Source organism: Aphelocoma coerulescens, chromosome 3 (genome assembly GCF_041296385.1).
Source record: "Aphelocoma coerulescens isolate FSJ_1873_10779 chromosome 3, UR_Acoe_1.0, whole genome shotgun sequence".
In the NCBI taxonomy this organism is placed as follows: domain Eukaryota; kingdom Metazoa; phylum Chordata; class Aves; order Passeriformes; family Corvidae; genus Aphelocoma; species Aphelocoma coerulescens.
Window position 1 is genome coordinate 40,294,519 of NC_091016.1, and position 27,107 is coordinate 40,321,625.

Below are 27,107 nucleotides of genomic sequence, written 5' to 3' on the forward strand. Positions count from 1 at the left end.
GTGGCAGTGGCAAACAGGTGTGTGTCTTACACATCCCCTTAAGAATTCCTGGCTCATGCTTCACTCCTGAATCTGGTAAATACACAGTGGTGACATCCTTGATGACCTGGCCTGGTTTTTTTCCCCCTGGCAAATAAATTTTCCATAAATCTTCCATGTCAGTGATATGGCTGCTTCCTGGGATAATTTGGAGCTGGTTATCCATCCTGTAACTAAAAGGTGGCACCATTTCTCTCCCTGTGTAGTACACATACGGATCTTCCACCTACTGACCGCTGCTAATTCCGGGCCTGGTTTGAAAGGCTCATTAAATTTATCATGGTCATTATTGTTTTGGCTCCATTTCTTTGGTATTTGTTTGGGGGCTACAAATTGATACGGAATTTTTATGTCCTACTGTGACACTTAACCTTGGATTGCTTTTATCAGAATAGTCTGCTAATACCTATCAGCATGGACAGGAACAAAAGGTAAGGATAAATCTGTATTATCCAGGAAATCAAATTAGATTCAAATGGTTCTTTTTAGCCTTATTTTGTGAAATGCAAGCCCTAGATTCAGCCCCTTGAGCTGGCCAAGACCTTTTGCTTTGGGAGACAGAGCCAAGACTTCATTAACCATACTGAGATAAAATCTCTGGCTGACTGTCTCTGTTTTATAAAGCTTTGAAAGCTACAGCCCTTCAGAAAGGAAAATGTTTTTCTTTATTCTCATACATACAGAAGTTACTATGTCTTCTATCCCAGGTAGCTCTGCTCAATGAGCTTTGCTAAGGGAAAAGTCACTGGATTAAACCATTGCCTTGAGATGAAGCTAAATAAGCACATTTTTCAAGACCAGGTGATGCCCACAGCTATTTTTTTCCTACAGTTGAGTGACATGAGCTGGAAAGACCCCTCTAATTTTGGACATCTAACATCTCTTCAATACTCTCTTCAATATGCCTTTCTAGAGTTCAGGGTTTAGTACAGATCTCTTACAGTATATATCAGCTTTCCACTCTGACTCCAACTCTGTTTTTGTTATTCATGGATGACAGCAGGTATTCATTCATGTCTCCAAATTAGTTCTTGTGTAAGCAAGGTGCTTTTGTAATCAGACAGATGGCCTAGGTTTGATTTCTGACCTAGAGCTTGCCTGTCAGGGAAGAAAATGCCATTTGTTACTATCTAAAGGATCTGCAGTGACACATTACAGGGAGAGCTTGGTGCTAATAATGCCAAGGTTGTGTTCAGTCCCCATATGGGCCATTCACTTACAAGCTGGACTTGATAGTCCTTGTGGGTCCCTTCCAACTCAGAATATTCTGTGATTCTCTGAATTCAGTCTGGAGTTGAGGGAGGATTGCATACAATGAAGTCTTAGGAAAAGAATCAGGGCCAGAGTCCAGGCACAAAAGAATGCTGCTCAAAGTCCAGAGGTTTCACTTTTTTATTAGAACAAGCAGTAAATAAAATTTCCTATGTATAAAGTCTAAATCTTTTCTAGTTCTTGAGTCCTTGTCCCTGACAGAAGAGTCACAGCATGAAGGGCAGATCGAGGTTCTTCTCACCAGTGCCAAAGTAGACGTAGCCAAATTGCTTGGTCATTGGGACATGGTAGAATGTCAGTCCCAGCCACAGCAGGCTCCGCAGCACCACCACAGTGCCTCCCTTCTCCAGCTGGATACTCCAGGAGCCTGTGAGAGAAGATAGGCAGGTGAATCACTGGAAAAGAGAAAGAGGCAGTGTTCCTGCAGCGAGTTGCCCTAAGCTGAGAGACGGGCTGCCATGGGTTCTGCCTGACCAGTTAACAGGGTGCAAGGCTGCACTGGAGTTTGTGACACCTGCAAGGAGGAAGTCGGGGAGAACATACACCTCGATGCCCTGTTTTCCCTTTGTCAGTTCAGCACTGCAGGCTGCCCTCATTTCCAGATGTCTGTGTCTAGGTCCACATAGTAATATTTTCCCATGGCTCTGGTGGTAATGTTATATGCGTCACAGGAAGGGACCCTCAAGCTCCAGACTTGAATAGTTGATCCCCAGGAGAGGCTGCAGCTATTCTTGACTGCTTCTGAGTGGGCAGCAGTTACTCCAACAAGCTCTACCACCTACTTGGTGTAGCTAATAGCTATAGAGAGCCAAGATGAGTTATAGAAATCCTGCATAGGTATGAAATTTGTCCTTAAAATAAACTTGTAGCATTAGTAGTGGGAAGAGGAAGAAGGTGCTTTCCTCCTTCAGGGAAGACTGGTTTCTCTGATGCAGCAAATGGAAAAAAAATGAGAAAATGAAAAGTAGGGTATTTCCTATCTCTGAGAAATTTATGGAAAAGGTTAATTCTCTTCAGTCGTTCTTGGCTCCACCGTTGAAGAGGATGTGCGTGGTAGGGGCAGAGGGATTAGTTTCCACATTAATTTTGCTTTGGCTCCACAGAAGAGGTTCAGAGCCAGTGTGAAAATGCAGTTTCTTCTGGATGCAAGGAGCTCAGAGCCACTGAGTATTTATTTTGTATCTGACATGACAGCTTGGGAACTGTGCCAGAGGGAGGGGGCTGAAGCATCGCCTTGGATTCAATGCCAGAGGGCAAGGAACTGCCAGGAGAAGAAAATACCAGCTTCAGCACCAAATTAGTAATGCCTAGAGGCTACAGTGTAGGGAAGAAGGTTCCTGCTGAATCTCCATCTAAAAAAAAAAGGAGCAGGCCCAAATTAAAAAAAGTGGTTGGAACAGTCAGGCTACCACTGGCCTAGAGTCGAGCAGTCAGCCTATCGGCACCCAAAGCCAAAATCTGCCAATTCCAGAGTAAGCAGAAAGTGCTTAATGTGCTCGGCTCTTTAGGCAGTATTCATCTTTGTAGATAATTTTAGGCTCATTAATTTTAGGCTCATCAATTTATGCTATGATTCATGCTTACTCATGTCACGGTTAGCCTGGGGAAGGGCTTCTATGATTGCTGTCAGCTGCCTGTCCTCCCCCTCCCACTCACTTGTGACTCTAGGCCAATTTTAGTCACATCCGACAAAGGGCTGAAGGGCTTTAACACCACAGGTTCCCACAGCAGGTCTCCCTGGGATGTGGCCCAAGCGTTGTCTGCAGCTCCCGGAGCTTTGTTTGGTCTTCCAGCAGCTGCAGGGAAGCACAGGCTGTTAGGCCTGCCTGACAGCCAGAGGCAGCAGCTAGCTGGACAATCCGCATTTGTGCAGCTCTTCCATGCTCCCTCACAGTACATGTTCTCTCATGCACTTCACGGCAAACTACGGTAGCTGAGGGAAGGAAGTTGAAGGGAAACGTTTATGTGGTGGCTGCAGAACCAGAAAGGAACAATACAATTCAAACCCCTGTAAAACCAGATGACATGAGTTGTGCCACTGTTACCTAACTCTTCACTGCGTATTTCTGTACTTCTCAAAAGTTTCTTGGACACCACTATTTCCTCTGTCTTCTTCAGTAGCAAGTTCCACATGTTTGTTATACTATAATATGCAAGCCCTATGTCACCTCTGATCTGTTACCTTTCAAAATACTCTCTTCAGCCTTGTGCAAATGTGGAACTCAGTGAACAGCAATACCTACCTCCTTTCTGACAGACTCACTCAAGCTGCTGGACAGAAGTACAAAACAGACATTCACAGTCTTTTGACTCGGGAGATTTCTGCTTTGGAGAACTTAATTCTGACTCACTCTTCTCCACGTTTCCACTAAAGACAAACAACTGGGGTTGCAGTAAAGCAGTGCACTACTTAATATGAGACGGTCAATACAGGTGTGTGCCATCTTGTCACCTTTCTTGCCCTGTGACATTCTTTACACAAGTCCTAGGTACAACATGAGCTAATATCTTCACAAGCAGTGGTTTCACATACAAGGCAACCCCAATCTCCCATCCAGTCTCTCCGGTGGCACTCATATGGACACAAACTGGACTGGATCTTTTTCACACCTGGAGTAAAAACACCTATTATGGTTCAGCCACTATGATTACAAATCCTGACTGAGGGGGTCTCAAAAAATCTGCATGTTCTTAAGAAATTTCACCACTTGGATAGCATGTAAACCCAGATGAGGAACACTTCACTACAAGGCAGATCATCCAGCAACTGAAGCACTATAGCCACTTGCTGTCAAAGGACAAGCTTTCAGTTTCTGGAACTTTGTCTCTACAAGTGGCAGTAGCATGACCATGCATAGGAGCGTTGAGCAACAAGCAGCAAGCAAATAGGTCTGAATGTAATAGTGACAAATAACTCTGTCAATTTCTCCTCTGAACGACTGCTCCCAGTGCATGGTTCTTCAGGTTGAATTTGCAGAAATGACCTACAAGTCTTTCCTCCAAATACTGGTGGTACTTGCTGCAGCTTTACACACTGGTTTGTGGGGAAGGGGATGACGACATGCTGTAAACTTTTTGAAAAGTTTCTCTGACAAAAAGATAATGCAATGAAGAACTCTTACTGTCTTTGATTTAGGACCAGTCCTCTGAGAAGCAAGTCTGTCAAGAATAGGACTATGCCTTGCCTTGCTGACCGGTGAAAACCTTTAGGTATTATCTACTTTGGTAGTGCCTCCCAACATACTGGAAGCATCTAACATCCTGGGTACATGTGATAGCTTGTTTATGTATGTTAACCTACACAGATGAACCTTCCGCCCCAAACCATTTACTCAGAACAAAAAGAAATGCATGGAGCATGACAAGTGGGAAAGGTAAGAGTGAAAACAGGGATTTTAATGCTCTTAGGAACTATATCTGCATTCAGACATCTTTTTGTTGGATAAATTCACAGAGGAGGTAGAGTAAATCAAGTTCAACATAATTAAATCCCCACATCTGTGCTCTGGGGCAATAGAGCATGGATCCATGATCTCAGAACATTTACCCAGTGACACACAGACTTATCAATCTCAGCAGAGTATTCATCAGCAGACTGCTGATCAAAGGAAGTTCCCATGCACCTTCACATCTGGCAGAAACGGACAGATATAATTGAAGATGGCTCCATTCACTTTCACGCTACATCTCTGAAGGCTGTGATGTGCAGTTTCTGCATTTCCCTATCATCTGTCCAAGCTGTGAACCTTCAAAGGGCTCAAATTTGCCATTTCATAAATGTGAGACCTTTGGGGAATAATAATTACTATTGTTATACTTTCCAGCTCTTCTCTGGCCCTTCACTCTCCATGTAGTTCTACACAAATATGGGCAGTAAAGTTTTGCTGATGCTGCATAAGCCTTCCTGTGAACTGAGGGCCTGAACAAAAACAAGCAGGGTACGTAAGGGCAATCCCATCTGGACCAGCACAACATAGGTTGAGAACAGGAAAAAATTACAAGAAGCTGTTTGGAACTGTAATGTCATTTTCACTGGAATCCTGTTTTCAGCCAGAATGATGATTAGTCCTAGAGCTGCTCTTTATTCTGCAGAGCCGAAGAGGAGCAGCAGTGCCACCTTCCACCTTCTACTAACTGGATCACTAGAGACATTTTTTTAACCTAGTCATCAAAGGTTATTTATTCAATATACTTTTCCAGACTGGACTTTTGCAACACACAAAACCCATTCAGAAACTGCATTTGATACACAGTGCTGGTGTATTTTCTAAGAAGAGATTACATTAAAGATCTGTAACCTATCTGGGTTCTTTGGACCTTTTCATTAAGAGAAAAAATAAGAACCTGTTATCTCAGTACTTTTTTTTCCCCATAACTCACCACATCAGCAGTACTTCAAGAAATGGTGCATAAAACAAAATTTGAATTCGTGAGACGTAGAGAAAGTTGTTCTCCTGGAAAGATACAGGACACTTGTGTTCTCTTCTATCACAGCTCAAATCTCACAATATTCAAGCAAGATGCTTTTTCAGGCTCAGGTTTCTTGTAGGAGCTTGAAATACTGCTGTCATAAATTACTCTAGAAGTACTTTAAGCAGTAACTAATGAACAGTATGGCAATAATAGCTTAAAATGAATTTGCCACCTTCCTCAGGAGAAAGTCTCAGAAATGCATTTAATAATGCAATATAAAAAGGAATGAGAACTATGAAAATTAAATGCTACTTTTATCCTTTTTTTTTCTTTTTCTCTCTTTTGTTTTTTAAACTTCTGTGCTATTGCAGACGGTTCTTGGGGTAAAACCATTGCATAGATAGCTGCAGGTCTGTGTTAGTATACAAATCAGAAGCAGGCTGCTGGGTCCAAATCTTTTCCATCACTGGCTGAGAATATTCCATGGCAGTTTCTCTGTCAGACAATATGTCTTTACTGAGAGACTGGGAAGCTCAAAACATCAGGCTAAGGTACACCAAGATTCCTAGATAAAAGTTGTCAAGAAAAAAAGATTTAAAAGTATTAATATTTGCATTGTAGGGAATACAACTAGAACTAGGAGACAGCAAGTAAATGTTGGATTTCCTAGAGTTAAATACTGATTCTAACTTGCATCTCGATGTGTGCTGTCTCTAAATCAGGCAGCAGAGTTAACTTCACTCATCATGTAAAGCTTGCTGAGGTGCAGGGAACTGGTCATTGCTCTCACACTAGAGAGTCCTACCAGTAACACTGCTCTGTTGAGGTTCCCAAAGTTCAAAATGCATTTTTTAAAAGAGCAAGTTAATATTTAAGCTGCACCCAGCAAACTTAAGAAAGCCAAGCACTGTCTGTGCTGAAACTATTGCCTGTTGCAGCTCCAGAAGGGAAGGGAGGGAGCTGCTGTGTGGGAGGAAAGAGCATGGGAAAAGTATCCGCTGGATGAAGATCTGGAGCTTCCTATTCCCTCTTTGGATCAGGCTGCAGCCTCCACCCCTCCAAACACAGGCTGGAATTCTGAGGAGTTCCTTACATCTTTCCCAAACAAGAAAGTGCTTTGAAGATCCTGATGCTCACCCAGTGTTAAACCACTGCCTTTTTTATGGCCCTTCAACAGCTGCCAGAACGCCAGGGCTGAATTTCAAAAGTCAACCTCCTTCTCAGCTTCTTCTTCCTTTCCAGTCGCCAATAGAAATCCCTGTCTCATCCCCCATGTCTGCCTCAGCTATGGGCTGAATCTTGTAATCCACAGAAGCAATAGGGAGCGTGAGACATGAGCTTTTAAACAAAACCCTTTTAAGAGGGCTGTTTGCAGAAGAACTTTCCTGCCGTAACTGGTCCACTTTCAGTATGACCTCTCATAACACTGCTGCTTTGGAGGTGATTCAGCGATGTTTCATTTCAGTGCAAGCTTGAGAAGAAACAGCTTTAAGAGCTAGACAGCCTGATAGAGAGGCTCCACATTGCAAAAGCTCACAGAGGGTCATAAAAGTGACATTATCAATTCCTCTTCAAAGGAGGAAATGTCTCAAGGGAAGAGCAGCTACAGCGTGGTTGCACTTACCATTAACACAATATGCTGCCACAAGAGCAGGTTACAACATCTATTGCTGCAGTTAGTCCCGAGTGAGAGTCAAACATGGAGTTCCAGGACAAATATTAACACCCAGAGAGGGGCAACATAACATTTCCCTCTGCAAAAGCAGCCACTGCTTGGCTGCATGACCCCAAGCACTTAGAGCTGACAAAGCCTCACTACACCCATGGGATTTATCTTCCATTTCCCTCCAACAGAAAATCCTACACTGGGAAGAGCTTCCTACTTCTAATTTGTTGTCTGTGGGGAACAAAGACAAATTGCAAACCAGAGCAGCTGTAAGGAAAGGTCACTGTGCTTTGGCTCTCAGTAAATTGTGCCACACGGACATTTCACGCACAGCCTACCAGCCATAAGGACACATCCAAACACTCCTATGTGGGGCCCAAACTCGTTCGTGCCACTTACTGGCTGCAAACTAAATCTCTTTCATTTGCTTGACACACCACCTGCACCCCATATGTTAACACTGCTGTCAATATTTCCAATTCCCCATATAACTATTTAATAATAATTAAATAAAAACACAGACTGGTTGCAGGTTCAGTACTATTTTTAAAAGCCTCCAGAGCCAGGAAAGCACAGCTTACAGTCAGATGCTGCCAAGCAACTCTTGCATGGTCCTAATGCCTGCCATGTCCTTGACACACAAAAACCACCATGCCCAAACCCCAAAAGTAAAATGATCGTACTTTAGAGGCTTTGCCTCTCCATTATCCTCTCCTACTGGGGATGCCTCTACAGTAGAAATGATTTCAACAGGCCCAGGCCTTCCATTTACACATGAAGAACCTGTTTCCTGCTGACAAGGAAGACTCAGGGATCACAGTGCTGTCCCAGATACATGGTATTCAGGTTCCAAGTAAAAATGAAATTCAGGCCATACTTAGACATCCAACAACAGTGCTGCTTAATCCAATTGAAGCAGCCTCTGCCCTCAAACCTGTATTCCCACCCTCATCATTCTTCCATCATAGAGATCACGAAAATGTTTGTTTACTGCTCAGTGAGTCAGGTTGGGGAAATTATCTGGCTGAAAAATATACTGGACAGAAATAACATTATTTTTCCAGCTGGAATCTGATTGCACAGCCAGCAATGCCAACACAAAAGAAGGGACAATACACAGATATAAATGAGCAGCAGAGGATGGGAAGGACTGAAAAAGCTAGCACTGAAGTAACACACATCAAATTAGAGCCTCCCTTATAGCCCTGTTAGTTTGCCCTTTAGTCCTAAATCCACCTGATAAAACAAAACAAAACAATTCTCATTTAAAAAAAGATGCAGACTGCGCAGAAAGCATTAAAGACTTGGAATAGGGCTGTGCACTAGAGGAAACAGCAAGATCATACGCAATCAAAACTTACAAGGAGTAGGAAAAACTGATTAAAATCCATGCTATTTGTATTCTGACAACTACCATACACATCATTGAATCTTGGGTTTTCTGTAGTAAATTTAGAAATCTCTCAGAGTGGCAAATCACCTCCTTCCAAAGCACAAGTTAATGCTAGATCTCATCACACCATATTTCTTGTTCAGCTGGTCGCTGTGGAAACGTTTTTGGAGCGTGCCAGGAGTCACGTAGCATCTACCTGGGGAGCCCCTGCATTAATCCGTCACCTTCGTGGGTTTCTCTGAGCCCATTGGTTGGTAGGAAGAAAAAGGAGTCTCTTGCTCCTCCCTTTTCTGAATGAAAGACGCTTCCTCTAAATCTTGCTACAGGATTTCAGGCTCAATTCAGCTTCTTTGGGGCTTTTGTCACCAAACAAATGTGATGTCTTTGAAAGAAAGATTAACAGTTTGATGAAAGGATGCAATGGGCAGCTTTGTTCTAGCCTGCTTCCCCTAGAGCTTTTGGTCACTGTCACTTTCTTACCCACGGGAGAATATCTGTCTGACTCTCAGAGGAGATTATGGCCACCTTGTAAGATTTTTCCTCTCCTGGTAACAAAGCACTGGCCACTTTGAGGAGGTGATAATGATGAACAGGGGCTGGATTAGAGGCAAAGAACCTCACATTGATCTCTGAATTCTGAGAAAACACAAAGGAGTCGATGCTGAGATTCAAAACCCATCAAATGCTTAGAGCACATCCAATTCGCTCTCCTGCAGGAGGGGCAAGGCCACAAGCCCTGTCAGTCCCCTAGTTGTACTTCTTACCTCATCATCAAATTAGCAAGGCTAGTTAAAAGGGCTTGGGATGAGGAACAGATGGCACGGATTATAAACTGTTGATGTTTTTGTACTAAACTAGATATGAATTCTGGACCAAATTACCCGAAGACTTTACCGGTTTCTGAGAATACTGTCACACTGAGCATATCCACACAATGCAGTGTTGATATTCAAGCTACTTCTGAATACTAAAGATGGCTAAGCATCTTTCAATGGCTGTGATAGCCTAGCTATTTCTGCTCAGCATAACTGCTGTACAAATACACCCAAAGATGAACTGTCCCCTGTCCTTTTCCCTTTACACACTGCCACACACCCCTTCAGCATGCAGAATTTGAATCTATATGGTATTTGTGTACAATAAAACAACATAATGCCAATTAGCTTCCTCCTTTGAAAAGCTCTGTGGCCAAAGGGGCAGCAAACAGCAAAGCAAAGCTATATGCAGGGCTGGCACCAGTGCCAATGACTGCCCAGGCAGGAGCTGCCACTCCTTGGAGCCCCTTCAGGAATAGATCACTCCTAGCAAAAGCTGACCTCGTTCTGACTTCAGTGACACACAGACTGTCCTAGGATTCCCCCACAAGTAATTTTTCATCATTCCCTAGAGAAAAAGTTAGGCCAAGGCCAACTGATGTGGTAATAAACCTGCAGCTTCTGGTTCTATAAGGCTTTACCAGCATTTCCCATCATTTTAGCAAGAAGTTCACCTCCTTTTTATGTCCAAGGAACCGGGAGCTTAAATGGAGACAGGGTGGGTCACGATTTCTTTCACTGAGGAGAAAAAAAACCCTTTAAATACAATCCCTGGAAAGTTGCTACAAAGACTCTGCTTCTGTCCTCATTCTTTCCCTACAGCAGTCAGGAGGGTGAAGGACTCCACCACAACTCTCAGTTGATGGGCAGCCCTGTTCCAGTATAAACTCATTCAAGGTCTGACTAAACAAGACCTGAGGTGATAGAGACCTAGGACCCAAAAGCAGTTGAATGCACTGCTTTATTACCCATAGACACAAAGCCCAAGGAAAACATGCTCCTTTCCAGCAATCAAAGCAGACCATGATCAGCCAGTCAAAAGCTCTAATAATAGCTGGGCTGGGAGTCCTCCTGCCATGCTGCCATGTGAGAGGTTGCAGTCTGATCTTGAACTCCTGAGCTGGCAGCACCCCAGCTTGTAGGAGGGACAGCATCTTGTCTTGTTCCCAGCTTTTTTGGATCACTGCAGGAATGGCCTTAACAGCCTCTAAACATCACTAGCAAAAATTAAGAACGACCCTACTTTCGAAGAATGTAGGGGACATGCTTATATATTGTGTATGTCCATTTGCATGCTTGTGATCGCTAAGGATGCTGAGAAAGCTACTGAAAAGCCTAGTGACCATTCCAGAAATTGCCTAAGCTTGAAAGGGAGAGAATATCTTCTCTGTACCTAAAGTTCAGGAGGCCAGTATGCCACACACAGTCTGGAAACTCAGGCCATACCTTTTTCTCGATTTGATGCTGCTCTTGGTGATTTTCTTTCTCATTTTACTTTCCCGTGGTTTCCTTTACTGTGCTCAGCACTGACAATGCTGGCACCATAGTGCACCCTGCTGGAAGGCAGCAGGTAGAGCCATCCTGGAATTACTGCTAGGGATGGCCGACTTCAGTTTGAACAGAGGAATTCAGGTACCAATGCTTTTACTAGCAACCCACTGAGCCAGATACTGGGTTCGATTTTCAGATCAGAAATTCTACTGTTCTGGCGCACACTCATCTAGTTTTCTCATTCTCTAACACTGTATTGTAAAGCTTGTTTGTCAGAACTACTTGTATTAATGTCAGGTAACTCCATGGGATTCTGTAGCTCAGTTTCACACATTCACCAAGCCTAAGGATCACATCTCCTAACGAGGAATGAGGATAGCTGTGAGCCATGCTAGGTATTTCAGTCTACATTTTGGCTACCTCTTTTTATCCCTGCGAATATGAAGTACTGCCCTCTCATTTATTATGAGTCTTTTAGTTTGGATTTCAGTGAGACAGCTTGAAAAGCCTTGTCCCCGTGTGGCTCTTGGCAGGCTAAAGAGTAAAGTGCTCTTGCTCTCAGCTTTCACAGAGCTGGGGAGGTGCTGCTTATTGTTAAGCAATGAAAGGGGAGGGCTCAGGTCACATCTGTGAAATGTTAGTGGAGAAGGGAGGCTGGGTGAAAGTAGGTGGCCAGCTCAGCACAGCACTTTGCTGGATTTTGCAAGGCCACTAGGGAGATAGGCAGCCATTTGTCTTAGAGCCCTGATAAAGGGCCCTTGCCTCTGGTGGCTGGCTGGGGGCTGTAAATACCTCTGCAGACACAGACTCTTCAAATAGCTGGAGACCGAGGCTGATAGGGGATTAATCGCCTTGAAGGGAGGGGGAGGGGGATCGAAAGCAAGTTAATTAGCTTTGTTAATGTATGGAGATAAAGCAGGGTCGTGCCTCCTGGCCTTCTTCCTTCCTGCACCCTGACTTTTGGGACAGCCATGATGAGGCTACCAAAATGGCCCTTGAGAGCAGCCACGGAAACTATCTCCATTTAGAAATGCACCCCCCTCCATCTTCAAGGACCCATTAGGCACCAGCTTTTGCTAAACCAATAAAGACTGCTAATGAACCTCAGATGACAGGAGGTTAGTGTTCTAACTGAGGCTACTGTTCAGCAAGCTTACAGAAAAGCTATTGCTCAAAGTGTTCAGCCAAAGAAATGGCCACAAATCCCTTTGTCTGTAATGCTGTATAAGGAATGCCCCAAAACCACTGCACTTTCAGGTGAAGAAATAGAACTACAATGCAAGTGGCTGTCACTTCCTCCACAGTCAAATGGTAAAGGAGCTGAAATGATCTTCTAAGCACTTCTTCTACCCTACCTTCATCTTAAAACAGCAAGTACACAAGACTCACTGATTCACCCTGCCACTGTATACCCATTTGGATTGATGCTATAAAATCTCTCCCAGCAATAAAGATCCACAATGGACATGACTAAGTCAGGAATCTCCCCAGTTCTCTTTTGAGCCCTCAACTATCATAGTTCAGAAAGCAAAGCCAACTGAAGTGAGCTGACATGCACTTAATCACCGTCTCAGGAACCCACTGACACCTTTGTGTTACTACTGACAATGAAGAAGTCCAAGCTGAACATCACCCTCCATGGCTGTCATCAAGTTTATGGCCAGGCATACCAGGAATCTGGACTCCTACATACCACTGCCCGCTTAACTGAAGTCAGTTATGCATGTCTGGGACTATCAACTTGTATTTGCATTTGACTGAATCACAGTTCCCAGTAAGACATCCAACATGATGTTAAGATATCAAGAGACACAGGCTCATCCATTACCCTTACTAACTGGTAATCATTTCACTGTTAAAAATTCTATCTAATTGTTCATTTTAGTTCTGGCTATACTTTTTAGCTGCTGATTCCTGTTATGCCTTTCTCTACTACAATAAATAGATCCTCAGTACCTAATACTTAAACTCCACGGAGTATTTACACAGTGTAATACAGCCATTCTCATGGGCTTTTCCTCAAGATAAACAGATTGAACTGTTTATATCTCTCACCAGCCCTTGAATAATTTTGTGACTCTTTTCTGCAACTCTCCAGTGTTCAATGTGCAGTAATCCAGTTATGATTCCACTAACAGTATATACAAAAGTAAAGTCACACACCCCCCCCTTCCTATTTGCTACACCCTTGTTTATGTATTTGCAGATCAAATTACCCTTTTAAGTCTCAGGATCAGCCTGGGAGCTGATGTTCAGTGGGTTGTGCCTGGATTTCCTTTCAGAGCCACAGCTTCTAGAATACAATTCTCAAAGTCTGACTTACGTTCCTCATGTGACTTTGCAGGTAGGCACATCAAAATGTACTGTATTTAAGTAAGCCCAGTTTTCCAGATCTCTGTATCCATCCTGCCCGTGTCATTAGTTGTGTCTCAATCAACCCTTTACTTTTAGATTATTTATAAATAAGTTAAAGAATATCAATATTGGCACTGGTCCCTTTCTGACCTCTTCCAGAAATACATCCATTCAGAGAACTCTGAATCACAACTGCTAAGGAAGACTAAATTTAGGGGAATAAATCCGCAATGCTGGGATATATTAAAGGTTATTATGCCACAAGTCTCCTGAGATAATGATTTCAGAAGATTTCGGCCATTTTAATGTTTTTGACCCACAGTAAATGTTGTTTAACTCTACCCTCCCTTAGCAAACAGTCTGAAACAGTATTTTATTGTGTTGATCAAGTCCATATTTTTTCCAAAAATAGAACAGAAAAAAATTGAGCTCTTCTGCCCTTCCACATGCTTATCAGCCTTTTTATCATCACCATTTAGTGACAGTTTCCAGTACCTTTACTATGCTTTCTTTTCTTCTCAATATAGTTTAAAAAAAATCTGCTTTACCGTTGTCATGGACTACTCCAGTTATTCTGGCTCCCTTTGTCATTCTCTACTCATTATAAATTCCAATTTATATCAATCATTAATCATTCCAAACCTTCTGCATTTCCTTTTATATGTCTTTTTAAATTCTAATTTCTATTCTTAATCTACAAGGGAACTGTGGTAGGTTTTCAGCCAAAGGCAGCTATTTACTGACTGGGGGTCATGACTTTTGAAGAAAGTCTTCTCATATAAATCCTATTTCCACTCATATCTTTTCCTATCTAGACATACCTCCCCACCTACATCAGTTTTTAGCAGTGTTCTGTTGGTGTCCCTTATCTCCATAACAAAGTAATCTGAGTCAGTAATCTGTAACAAACCCTCAGAGTCAAGTTATTGCTTTTCTGAACTTAGTTTCAAAGTGCCCAAGAACTGAATTCCCCATCCCTTGTCTCACCTCCTTCCAAGCTTTCTGTTCTACACTAGTACCTTAGGCTTTCCTTCATCCCCTTTCTTTATCCTTGCATAATGGAGCATACTCTGACCTGATACCAGGGCCACAGTAAAATCAACCTTCCCCCTCCATTTTCACTTCCTCCATCATTATCAATGCCTGAGAAGTCTCTCTTATTTCATATCTCCACAACATTAAGTCATCAAGGGAAAATGCTGTAGGCATGCTAGGAATTATGGCTATTTGCTTTGCTATTCCATTATCTACAAGCAGATGTAAAACTGCCACAGCCCTAGTTCCTGAAATACTATGTCCAGGGTTCCAAACTCCATGCAGCAGAAAGGACAACGCTGGCAGTGTGCCAGCAGCTGAAAGGCCACATCTAATTGTGCATAAAGTTGAGCAGATTGTCTGCTTAGACTACAGCAAACAAGCTTATCTTTAATGCAGACATATGGCCAGCAAAACCTACAGATCCCATCATGCAACGGTCTGGCCAGCTGGCCATTTGGATCAAGATGAAGCATTACATGATCTGATACTGTGGTGACAGAAGATCAGTATCACAACCTCTCCATGTTCATGCTGTCGAGACAAGGTTCTCATTTCCCACTTTTCTCTAGAATCATTTTAAAAAATGCATTAAAAAAAAAACACAACAAAAAACTAAGTCAGTCACTTGTCTGTGGGGGCTGAGACACCAAGAAAAAACAGACAGACTCACAGGATGATTAAAGGAGGAGCAGCAACATATTCTGAACTTTTAAAGTACCTGATAGATAGACACACAGACAGAATCTGGAACCTGCAAACACCATGGATATCACTGGTAAAGATAAGAATGGCAGACAGTTTTGTTACAAAACTCCAGGTTTTCCAATTTTGCACTAAACTCTGCTTTTACCATTGTTGCCTTTATTCAACCTAGTTTTAACTTCCTTTCTTCCCACCTCTCAGCTGTCATATAAAATGTTCTCTCTGCCTCCAACTTTGCATTCTGTAAGACACCTCTGCTCTCCTATAATGACACACCATATATCTTATGACAGTTACCCCCTTGACAGCCATCACAGATGCTAAGTCTCCAATTAATAGAGAAAACTATTCCAACTGAGTTGTTACTTTTAGACAGGTTAAAATCAGCCCTTAATCTCTCAGTTCTGTTCTTTAGGTCTTTTAAGATGCTAAGGGAATTTAGCCAATGCAGGCTGGGAGCATCACTCCAGTGTCACTTACCCCAGATCACTTCTTATGTATTTGTTGAGAAAAGAGACAATTCTAGCTTCAGTCACAATTCTAGATGCAATAAATTTGAGAATTCCTACTTCTGCTCTGACAATAACTGGTCAAGACAGGATCTAACCAGGAAAGGCAAGAAAAATTTCAGGTCAAAGTGAGGGGATTTGCCAGAGTTATGAACAACATGTCAGTAAATAGAAAAAAAAGCACTGTCTACTTTTTCTGCTCTGTCAGGACCAACATGCACTGTCAGAGCTGAAGGAAGTTATCTGAGAACCAGAGTTTGAGTGTCTCACAACCAGGAGTGACTTTGGCAAAGCCATGCTGATAAAATCAGCAGAAAGCCTGTGTCTGCCCTCTTTTTTTTCCCCCACATTTTCACAAGCAACCAGTACTTTTAGGCAACCTGAATGCTTGTTAAAGGAGGCTGGGTTGATCTTTCTTTAATGTCAGAGCTCCTATCTGCATGTAACAGAATGCAATTAGAGAGGCTACATGCCTTGCTGATCCTGTAACCAATTCCTGTCTTACCGCCTTCACCTCATCGCCGAATTCAGGACAGAGCAGGCAGAGCTGCACAGGCACCACGATGAATCTTCTCTTCCATTAAGAAGCACTCAGCTGCACTTTAGCTCAGGTAGTCTTTAAGAGGTAACTTTTTTAAGAAGACTGAAATCTACACTAACAGCAACATCCGCCTGGGAAGGGGGCAAAGGTTCATGCTTACAGAGACATCAGGCTGCCACAGGAACACAATCATGACAGTGGCACGGTTGAGCCCCACTTTCTGTCTGCCACTGGGTAAAATACAGCTACAAGTCAAATTTGATTTGAAGACTTTAAAAAAACCACCATCTTCATGTCTAACACATGGTGTGTCTCCCTACCACGAGGGAGGGAGGAAAATAGGGAGGGGAGCAGGGGGAAGGCAAACAGTAGCAACACCCGAACTAGCACACAAACGTGCAGCTAAAATTTTCTTAGGAGATACCTAGGATCTAATCCCTCTTGCAATTCTGCTTTGAGTCAAAAGGGCCACCTCAATGAGCCAGTGTATGTAAAAATGTGCAGTCTCTCCAGTCTACACCTCTGGAAAACAACTGCATCAAGAACACTCCCAGTAAGTTGAAGAGTGGTTTAGATTTTAGCGGTTTATGCTCTGTCAAAAATGTTCAGAATTCGGGCAGGAGCTCACATTCTCAGTTTTTTGGGGTTTTTTTTTGCCAAAGGGAGGAAGGGGTAAGAAGAGAGAGGAAGGGAGAGAGAGTCTGAAAAGCTATTTACAACATTGGCAATTCACTGTCCATCCACTCATCTGTGCATCTGGCAGAGGTCACCTAGTATCCTATCCTACTACTCCAGGACAGGAATAAAATAACAAATCTAACTTCTAATTGTTTCCCTAGAATCTTTCTCAACAGAAGACATGAAACATTTGGTCCAATCAAAAAAAAAATGCAGCAAATCAGCAAAAAGCAGATAGAAACAAATAACAAGCCACTCCCATCTCTTTAGAGAAATATCCTGCCAGAAGGATCCTTGGAAGAGACTTTAAATATATTTGCAGTTCTCCAGCAGAACAGTAGAGATGTAAACTGAAGATACAATCCAGTATGCCTATATTTTTTTCTCCTTTCACAGTGTATAATCCTGCCAGAGTACAGACTATTCCCACCTAGCTTATCAAAGGAACATTTGAATTCAGCCTCTTCGAGATATCAGCTTGGTGTTAATGAGAGCCCATTTAGATAAAGAGCAATACTGGATGGGACAAGAGGTGTGAAATACTTCAAACCACATAAATTCCCTCTATCACTGGTGGAGTTATCTCTCCCAATAGGGTCACCAGTTGTCACAGGCTTTAACAGAGGTCAGGAGGGAATATGGCACTGAGGCAGAGAGTGGTCAGACCTGTTGCGAGGATGTGACAGCCCTGGTACACTTACATCTTTCCATTGTAAGCATTTAGAATTGCATAAAACAGGAAATAACTAGTAATACTTAGTAAAGGATAAAGTTCCTTTACAGATTCACAGAAGCTTCTCCCAAGCATACCATCCCCACAGTAACCCACACCAGTCCCCTCAGTGTTTCCTAGGCTATTCAGACTTCCCTGCTGTCTTCCCTTGCATTGCATCTGTTGATTTTGCTACCTTTACCTCGTGGGATATCATGCTCCAGAGAATCTAGAAAGTCGGTGGATGGGTCCAGGTCAGCCTTTTCCAGCAGGGTTTTATTCTTCAGGTTAACAGGCTCAGTGAAATGGAAATAGGAACTTAACTTTTTTGCCTCCAGCAAAGACAGACCTGCAAACAGCCATTGGTGAACATTAATACAGTGAACTAGGGTAACATTCATTATACTGTTGAGTATATGTTTCTCTGATGCCCACAGCCTAGGACAGAATCACAGTCTTTCTCCAGTAGACTCCACAGCAGGCTTGTGAGAAACAGGTGTCAGCACTCCCTGATGCTGTGCATTGCAGACCATTCTGACTGCAGTCCCAGATAACCAACAGGTACCGAATTGAGGACAACTTTCTGTGTCCATTCAATCATATCCTGTATCTAAATGGACAATTCACTACATCTGCAATTGCTAAACACTGACATAAACTACAGTTTATACAGACAAATGACTCAGTTTAATGACTCAGAACTATTACTGACTTTTTTCCCACCTTCCAGAGTTAGATCATGCACCTGAACATTAGTGGCACTGGATTCTCTCCTCCCTGTTCATCTTACCAAAGTGAAAAAAAAAAACCCAACTGAAATCAAAACATCAGTTAGAGAAAGTCATCTTAATTTACAGCCTTTATGATCAAAGTACAGTTGATCCTGATAAAGGCAATCAGAATTTACCTTCAAAGTGTCTGTTTTCATGCACAGACCCAAGAGGAGTCTTCACAAATGCCCCCCGGGGGACGATACCAACTTCTCTGTCTATCTGTTCTATCGTAGCTATGAGGCGGGCCTCCTCCTTGATCACAGGCTTTAAAGAAAAATAGGGAAATTTTAAAGGCAGGGCTTTCCTTGTTTCCATTTCTGAAAATAAACTTGAGGTGACACAATGGCCTTACCGTCTTGGAGTCCAGTGGCACTAAGAGGACCTCAAGAGACATTTCTCTCATAAGATATGACAGAAAACATGGCTAGGAGCAGACAGTTTAGACTCACCAGAGATCTAACTCTCCATCCCTTCATCTGTTCTTTCCTCCCTCTCAATTCACCTACTTATGATTTGTCTAATCATTTATAAAGAACGCTGCCTGCAGTTACTATTAAAGCTTCAGAAACCGCAGTGAAGATCTGTACCAGTTGTGCATAATAAAGCATAGGGGATATATACTATTTCTGAGGCCTGTTGAACTCCAGCAAAAACTCAAGTAAGAATTCAATCAAGAAGCTGTTGCTACACAATGACAGTGAAGAATTACAGACAGAGCTACAGAATATTCTGAGTTGGAAGGGACCCATAAGGATCATCAAATCCAACTCTTAAGCGAACAGCCTGTACAGTGGTAGAACCTGCAACCTTGGTGTTATTAGCCCCATGCTCTAACCAAGAGGAAATTGTGTATCTTTTGCCTGACCACACGCTCATGCTGCTCATTACAAAGGAGGAGAAGCCACCACCTGTCCAGTGCAGGGGGCACAACTGTAGCGAAGACAGTTTGAAAGTGTTTTGCTGCATTTACCTCCCTACCACCTTCAGTCAGTCTTGCAGCAGCTTCTGCGTTTATCTCAGCCAAGTTGTACTCAAAAGAAGGATCCCCCTGGAAGCGGCCCTTCAGCTGCTCAGCCAGTGCAAGCATCTCCTTGGTGGCTGGTGTCAGGAGGCTCCAGTCCAAGCAGTTCAAGCTGCCAACGACAAGCACGACTCAGGGCTGAGCCCGTTAAAGAACAGGGCTCGAAGCAACTTCGCCAGGCCCCTCAGGGCCCAGCGAGGCTCCCTCCCGAAGAGCCGGACAGCACCCCCCGACTCCCACAGCCCCAAAGCGGCCAGGCCGGTCCCCGCTCCCCCCACCTGTACAGGCGGCTGCGGGGCGCGGCGCGGTTGGGGCCCAGCCCCTCGGCGATGTAGTAGGCGCCGCGCAGGCCCTGGATGCAGCCCCAGAACCAGACCCGCTCGAAGCGGTAGTCGCGCTGCAGCAGCGGCAGCGAGGCGCCCAGCGCCGCCCGCCGCTCCGGGCTGAGCCCCGCGCCGCCGCCGGCCACCAGCGCCAGCGCCGCGGGCAGCGCCAGCGCCTCCATCCCGCTCCGCGTCCCCGTTGCCGGGAGACCGCGGCCCGCCCGCCCCGCATCGCGGCCGGAAGGCTGCGGGTCACCCCGCGCTTCCGCCGCAGCAGCGAGGGAGCAGGCGGGCTGCGTGGGCCGAGCCGTGCTCAGCTAACCCCGGCCGGACACAGAGACGCTGGCGAGCAGCAGCACAATAAGCATGCAGTTATGGGTGTCTGCCTGCGCGGGTGTTCCTCAGTTTCAAGAGGCTTAACTCCAAAGCCAAGTCCAAAAAGCAGAAGGGCGTACAATTGCATTGCACCTTCACCGGGATACCACAAAGAGCTCAGTTTTCTTTATTTCTTACATGGACAACCCCTTCTAAAGCTCACTGCTTACAATGTCACTCTTAGAGATCCTGAGGGGTGCCATGAAATTGATGAGAGGACTGAAGCACCTCCCCTACAAAGACACACAGAAATTTGGGACTCTTCAGCTTGGAGAAGGTTTTATGGAGAGCTCATTGCAACCTTCCACTATCTGCAGGGAAGCCAGAGAGGGACTCTTCATCCAGAACCATAGTGATAGGACAAGGAGTTATGGGTACAAACTGAAAGAGAGGAAATTTAGATTAGACACTCGGAAGCCTTTACTGTGAGGGTGGTGAGACACTGGAACAGGTTGCCCAGGGAGGTTGTGGATGCCCCAACCCTGGCAGTGTTCACAGGCAGGTTGGGTAAGGCCTTGAGCAACCTGGTCTAGTGTGAGGTGTCCCTGCCCATGGCAGGGGGCATTGGGACTAGATGATCTTACAGGTCCATTCCAACCCCTTAACATTCCATGATTCTGTGATCTTACCTAGCTCATGTACCTCTATAAATAAATGGCTTATTTATAAATTACAGCATTTGGACTGCTCTTTGGCAGCTCATTTTGCTGAATCACAGACATCCAGGAAACAGCTCCTGCCCTAAAAATCTTGCTGTCTGGCTTAACACAAAATACAATAAATAAGTAACGAGATTTTGCAGCTGCTTAGACAAATAGAATTTCTGTTTGACGTCTTCAGGAAGTTTAAGCTTTTATATGTGTATGTTATATACATAAATATGGGCATGCACTTACATTTAAATCCATTGTAAAGACATAAATTCTTTCTTTTTCATCCGTTTCCTGTTCACTTCTAAGGAAAACACTGATCCTGGGACCGCTGCCTGTAACAGTTATCGCCTGATTTTTTGTCAAGTGAAATGTTTAATGGGCTGTACAGCACACAATCTGACCCATTAGCTGTACTTACCCTGCACAAAAGGCAACTCAGATTCCTGAAGATTAACCACCTCTCTTTGACACGAATCATGCAGAACACACAGGAGTGACCGCAGACTTTTTGTCCACGCTGCCACCTACTTGTGCCTGATCTGCTCAATGGAATAGGAATTTTCAGGCTTTGTAGACTCATTTAATCACTGACTTCTCTAGAAGTGTGTGTTAATATTTTATGTTAGGGCTACAACTGACCAGTAAACAGCAGAACTGCAAGCCAAACTCATTTCACATGAGTCAGAGAGGCAACCCAAGATCATAATGAATTTCTGCCACTGTCAACCACTGCTGGATTCAAACCAGATGCTAACAGCTGATAGGCTCTTTAGCCTGTTAGGGATCTTCTAAGCCACCTAGTCTCTAGTCTTTGCCTGTCCTGACTGAAGATTATCAAAAAGGATATCTATAGCTTAAGGAAATTCTTCCTGGTTCAGTAAAGTCTGGTGGGTAACTCTGCTCCCCTTTGTCTTGACCCCAATTACTAAACACTGATAAGGATCGGGAAGTAAGTGGTTGCATTATTTAACAAATGAAAGGTCAAAAGCGCTGCTATTCAGTAAGGTCAAAGGTTACCATCACTGTTATTAAACAGTTCGAAAGCAGTTTCTCCCATTCCTTGCCATCCCGGGCTCAAACAAGGAACTGCTCAGCAGTGGGGCAGACAGGAGGGAAGAGAGGCACCAGGCATCATTCAGCTGGCAGCTGGCTAGGTGGCATTTCTGAGACACCTGCTTCAGCAAGGACAGGTGCCACAGTCCAGCAGCTCCCATCAGAGGACTGAGTTCTCCTGCCTTTGCCCAGAACATGCACATAGCTGTGTGCCAAACCGCTTCAGTTTCTCCCAGCTCCACCCTTTAGAGCTGGCGTCCTTTTGGGGGAGAAATCAGTCTCAGGCTCCCTTCCACTCGTCTCAGGCAAGGTAGTGAAGCTTACAGAACTGAGCAACTTGAAATACATGTGAGTTGCTGCTGTGTGCACAGTGGCTCCTGGATGCTTGCACACCTTCATGAAACGTTTGAAAACAATTTTAGTGATGTAGTGAAGTGAGCTCATCTTCCTACATGTTCTTTAATATACCTCATCTCGTCATTCTTACTAAAGAAGTCTTACCTTATTCTTTCTAAAGAAAGAATAATAGCTATCATTCCATGTCACTTCAGTTTCTGCTGGTACAAATTAAGAAGGCTGTCCTCAAAATACTCTTGCAAAAAAACTATTGCACTGTCCTGGGCATCCACTGGGCTGTCACTGATCACAAGTTATACTGCTATCCATCACTCACGTTTTTATGTGGTGGGGACAAATCTGCAGTTGGTTCTGATGCAGAAAAAAATGGATAGTATAGGGGTTATTCCTCCCAGGTGTGTTGAATATAAAATCTGATTTTCCTTCGAATTATCTCAAAAGTTCAGACTGTCTCTGACTTCATAAACATTGCAGCTTTGAATAATTTTCCTGCATGTAAGTCATTACTGCTAAGGATAGTAAAAGACAGTAAGCAAGAAAAGAAAGTACAGGGTTTTTCTCAATAAGGAAGGAAAGACAGATGGCTGCTTGTCAGAAGGGGAGGAGACTGTGGATGATAAACAGCTGAACAAACTTCAAGAACTGTAAAGTGAAGCCTTGAGCTATGCTGAGCATAAAAAGTAAGGAACTAGAGCCAAGTAACAGTTTAACAACAACAGAAACGATCAGGAGTGTCCCAACCTGATACAGTACAGAGACTTTCCTCTGTCTTGGAGATTGTACTAAATATGGAAAAACTCTGGAAATACCTTTACTGCACACTGTTCAAAGTGTGAAAAAGGAAAAGGATGTGGGTCTATTTGTCTTGTCCAGGACCAATGCCATTTTCTCCATTAATGACACCTGAGCTAGCTGTGTGTAGTCATGGGGAGACACAGAGAGGAAGGGGTGAAAGTGCAGTGTGTGCCATGAGCTGGACTCCTCCACTTCTGGAATGCCTGCAGTAGCACTCTTGGTAACAGCTCATCAAGAAATTGGGCTAGTAGGTCAGGATGGGAACAGCTGTGCTGAGATACAGAGAAAATCTGCAAGATGACTGTCACAAGCCTTCCCTGGGGATTCTCTTTGGCATAATCCTGGGCAGGCAATATGCCCAAAAAAAGTGGTTATCCTGCCTTACTCAGGAAAAGACAGGCACAAGAGCCAAAGAGCTTTGTCATTTTGTGACATGAAGTTTTCTATGTCTTTAAGGTTTGTTTCATGCTTTTCATCACTTCCCTAATAGCATCTATCATGCTGACTACTCTTGGCACAGGGGGCAGGTAGAGTTTACTAGGATAAGAAATACCAATGTGCTGATTACATCATCCTGCCTGGGCATCACTCGAGGTGCTGTGATACTTCTAGCTGACAGCTGAACACACATGTCTTGGTTGTTTTTCAGGTACCCAGAGGAGTGAGATGCAGCACTGTGACTTTGCACACACCATGCTGCCAATCAGACTGCTGACAGCCTGAGGAGGAAGGTGCTGTTGAGGAACCCTGGGAAAGACAAAACAGCACAGTGAGAAATTGCTATGTCAGTGTAGTTCTGACTGTGTTTAGGCTTCAGGAGGATTTAATGCATTGGTATAGGTGTTATCCACATTGGTATGGGTGCTATCCAGCCCATCATTTTAGTGTCTTGGCACTAGGATTTAATATATTCACAAAAAACTAATACAGGGTTTTTCAGACATCCTACAAGGATAGGCAGTGCATGAAAGATTGCTAAATTGTTTTGGTGATTCCCTGGAAGCAACTTGCTGACAACAGTCCCTGGTCTTCATAAATTCAATTTTTAGGACTGACACTCATCCTTATCTCTACAAGCTGCAGTTGCTACAGCAAAACGGTAGAAGAGCGTGTCTTATAATGCAGGGACCTGAATGACTTAGGCTTTTGAGAGCCGTGACCAAGACTACACAACACAGAGAGGAATGAATCAGCAGCCAGCAGTAATCACGGTCTTGGTGTAACAAGGTTTAATCAACTTGTCCTTGGAAGAGAGCTCAACAAGTCTGAAGCTTTCGGGTGGCTCCAGGCAGAATCTCTCCAAAGTGTTTAAGCAAAGGAGCAACAAAGACAGGGGTGATGCCTGATGCATATGGCAAGCTGATGATGGGATGAGTGTTTCTGACCTACCACCTGAGAACCCAGAGCAGAAGTAAAGAAGTGCATCCAGGGGAGCGCTGGGATCAGAACAATTGATGGGGCAGATCTCATTAATTAAAGATGAGGTTTCCAGAAAATATTCTTCTTGTAGTAAGCTTAGTTTTTATCTAGGCAGAGTTTATTCCTGTTGGAGACATCTGCATGCCTTTCTTTGCCAGATAGTCAGAGACCCCTGGCCTTTTCTCAGAGTAATTTTCTATAGTGATTGCTGTTTTCAACAGTTTGTTTTTCCTCGGAAAATACTTCCCACTACAAAATTTCTACTCAGTCTAAGGCACTTGCTTAGGTCTTTTAACCTTTAAAAATGTGCAGGAGTCAGAGACCAACTCAGGTGGGGTGTGTGGCTTCAGACAACTGTCTGTGCCCTCCAAGCATCAAATATCCATAGAGGTGTTTGCATCCCCATCTTTGGGGCACTGACTCTTGCCAGCAAATCTCCACCATCTCCTCAGAAAGCCTTTTGCTTTTGTGTGGATTCACTCTTCCACCTGCTGCTGAATTACTTCATTTAAAAAACCCAGCTGCATTGTGCTGACATTTGTATGTGGTTTCTATTCCCAGTAATAGAGTGGAGCCAGGTAAATTATATCTAAAAAGGGGAGGAAAAGAGGGTTCTCTGCACAGCATCTGCTGTGGAGTCTGTCCCTCCACATGCAGTGTGTGGCCCTCACCCAGCCAGCCTTGCAGCTGCACTAACAAAGGAGGGGTTTCCTCATTTTTACTGCAAGACTGAAAAATATGTTCTGTCTAATTCAGGTGAAAATGTTACTCCACTGAAATTTCCAGCTTTTTTTTCCTGCCTCAACTCAGCTCTGGGCAGAGATTGAGGAAATCTGAGATGACCCAGGAGAGAGAGCAGCAGAGACTTCTGCCTAAACTGTTTGAATGGATAATACCCTTTCCAAATGCTGGCACCTGGGAATCCTTTAATGACTTGGATGGTGCTTTGGGTAGACTGAGTATCTCCTTTCAGAAACAAAGGCTTATTATTATTTATTTATCTGCCTTAAATCTTACAAGCAGTTACAAAGTAACCCTTTCCTCTGTTACATTCCTACCACTGTGCTGAATATCATGAGGTCAAAGTTTGTTCTCATTTACTCTGATTTAACTACAAGTGTAAATCTGTAGATTTACAGATACTTTACATCAAATTTTCAAAGGGCAGAAATTTCGTGATCATTTTATTCATTTAGTGATCTTAAACACACATTTCCCATTCATAAGGGACTTATATGTGAAAAATTCCAAATATTAAATGGATGTGTGCCTCCAACATAGCTATTATTGCAAAGCTAAGTAATCATTTGTAACTGAGAGGATAGTGTTGTCACTGAAAGAAGTAACAGACCACCCTGTAAAACGTATTTTGTCCTCTGCATTGGGAAATCTTTTCAACAACTGAACCTTTATTGATATTTATTGACAGAGCTCTGGTAGGAGTAATTTTTCCTTCTTGTCTGCATAGAGGCATCTATTTGATCTAAAGAGAGAATGCAGTCTGTGGTTTCATGAGTATGCATGAAGGCTCTTCTTAATAACCTGATCCAGAGTCCTAATCCTCTGAAATGTATTTCCTCTCTCCTTCTCTTGTTTATCATTGTCTGCATCACTCCCAAAATCTGATCAACTCCATAAAATCATAATTTGTAGGCCTAAGCCACATTCTTTTCAGACTCCACCCTTTCTTGGTTTCATCTCTTTTCCAGTTCTTTGATCTTTAAACAATATATAGAAAAAAGAAGGAAAAAAGAAAGTGAAGAAGTAAATGCTGCAGCTTTAGAGGTTTTCCTTTACCTGAGCTCAGCTTACAACTGCAAGGTTGGAGAGTCACTCTGGGTTTGTTTGGCACCTTGCAGAATTAATCCTCCTGCCAGTCTGGCCTTTATATGGGAATCCAAGTGGTGTCACAATAATAAGTACCAGCTTGCTTTCCTGCAGTAACTGTTACATTTGCCTTTGCTTCCACCAGCTTCTACCTCAGAATTTTCTGCAGCAGAGTGACCTTGTCCAGCAAGGTCTGGAGGTCATTGCAGATGTGAGCCAAGGAAGTTTCCTTATGACAATAAGAGAAACCACATGCCCAAGTTCCCCCTTTGAGTTTGTCAATGCAGCAGCACAGCAGTATGCCCGTGAAAGATGGTGCGGGTCTCTCACAGCCGGTTATTTGGGGCTCATAGCCAGCCACAGGGCAATTTCCTGCTTAAAACAACTTGTGAGGCATAGAGGTGCATCTGAACTGTGAGGCCTGGGGCTGTTTTCCAGCTTGGAGGCCCAGATGTGCACTGCAGTCAGATGCTGCTTGTTTGTCAAGATGCGGCCGGGGTGTGTAACTGTCTGCCCTCTCCTCTCTCTCCTCCCTACCATGCTTCCGGCTTTCCATTGGAAAGAAAACGTATTGAGGACAGGAGGGTGGGTGGTGTGGTGGACTCCTGGTTTACACTGCCTCAGAGTCTCATACAGTTCACCTCAGACTCACAACAACACATTGCAAAGCTTGACCTGGCACAGTAGAATCAGTGTGGGATGGGTCACTGCCAACTTGTGAGCAGATAAAACATGCAGACTTGGACTGTGGCAGTGTTTTTGAACCAAATTTCCTTTCCCAGACAACCACCATGAGGTGTCCTCAAGTACTGTTTGTTTTAGAGCTATCATTACCAGCAGGGATGAGCTAAGGTGTAATTGTTTTGGGAGAGGGCTGTTAGGGTCAA

At 43.7% G+C, this 27,107-nt stretch overlaps 1 protein-coding gene across 1 annotated transcript; it reads right to left on the reverse strand.

Moving 5' to 3' along the window:
- Positions 1-103: 103 nt before the first annotated feature.
- On the reverse strand, positions 104-19,923 carry RSPH9 (radial spoke head component 9). The gene is made up of 5 exons (XM_069009896.1): positions 19,697-19,923; positions 19,368-19,530; positions 18,532-18,661; positions 17,827-17,973; positions 104-1,678 (listed from the first exon to the last, which is right to left on the reverse strand). The coding sequence occupies exons 1-5, from the start codon at positions 19,921-19,923 to the stop codon at positions 1,518-1,520; spliced, it is 828 nt and encodes a 275-aa protein (XP_068865997.1). The 3' UTR covers positions 104-1,517.
- Positions 19,924-27,107: the final 7,184 nt, after the last annotated feature.

Bases quoted from the DNA above. Each gene is read 5' to 3' on its own strand.
- RSPH9 (XM_069009896.1), bottom strand. From the start codon at position 19,923: ATGGAGGCGCTGGCGCTGCCCGCGGCGCTGGCGCTGGTGGCCGGCGGC. The intron at 19,531-19,696 runs GTGGGGGGAGCG...TGTCGTTGGCAG, and splicing joins CCCCGCAGCCGCCTGTACAG to CTTGAACTGCTTGGACTGGA. The intron at 17,974-18,531 runs GTAAATTCTGAT...GGCTGTTTGCAG, and splicing joins TGAAAACAGACACTTTGAAG to GTCTGTCTTTGCTGGAGGCA.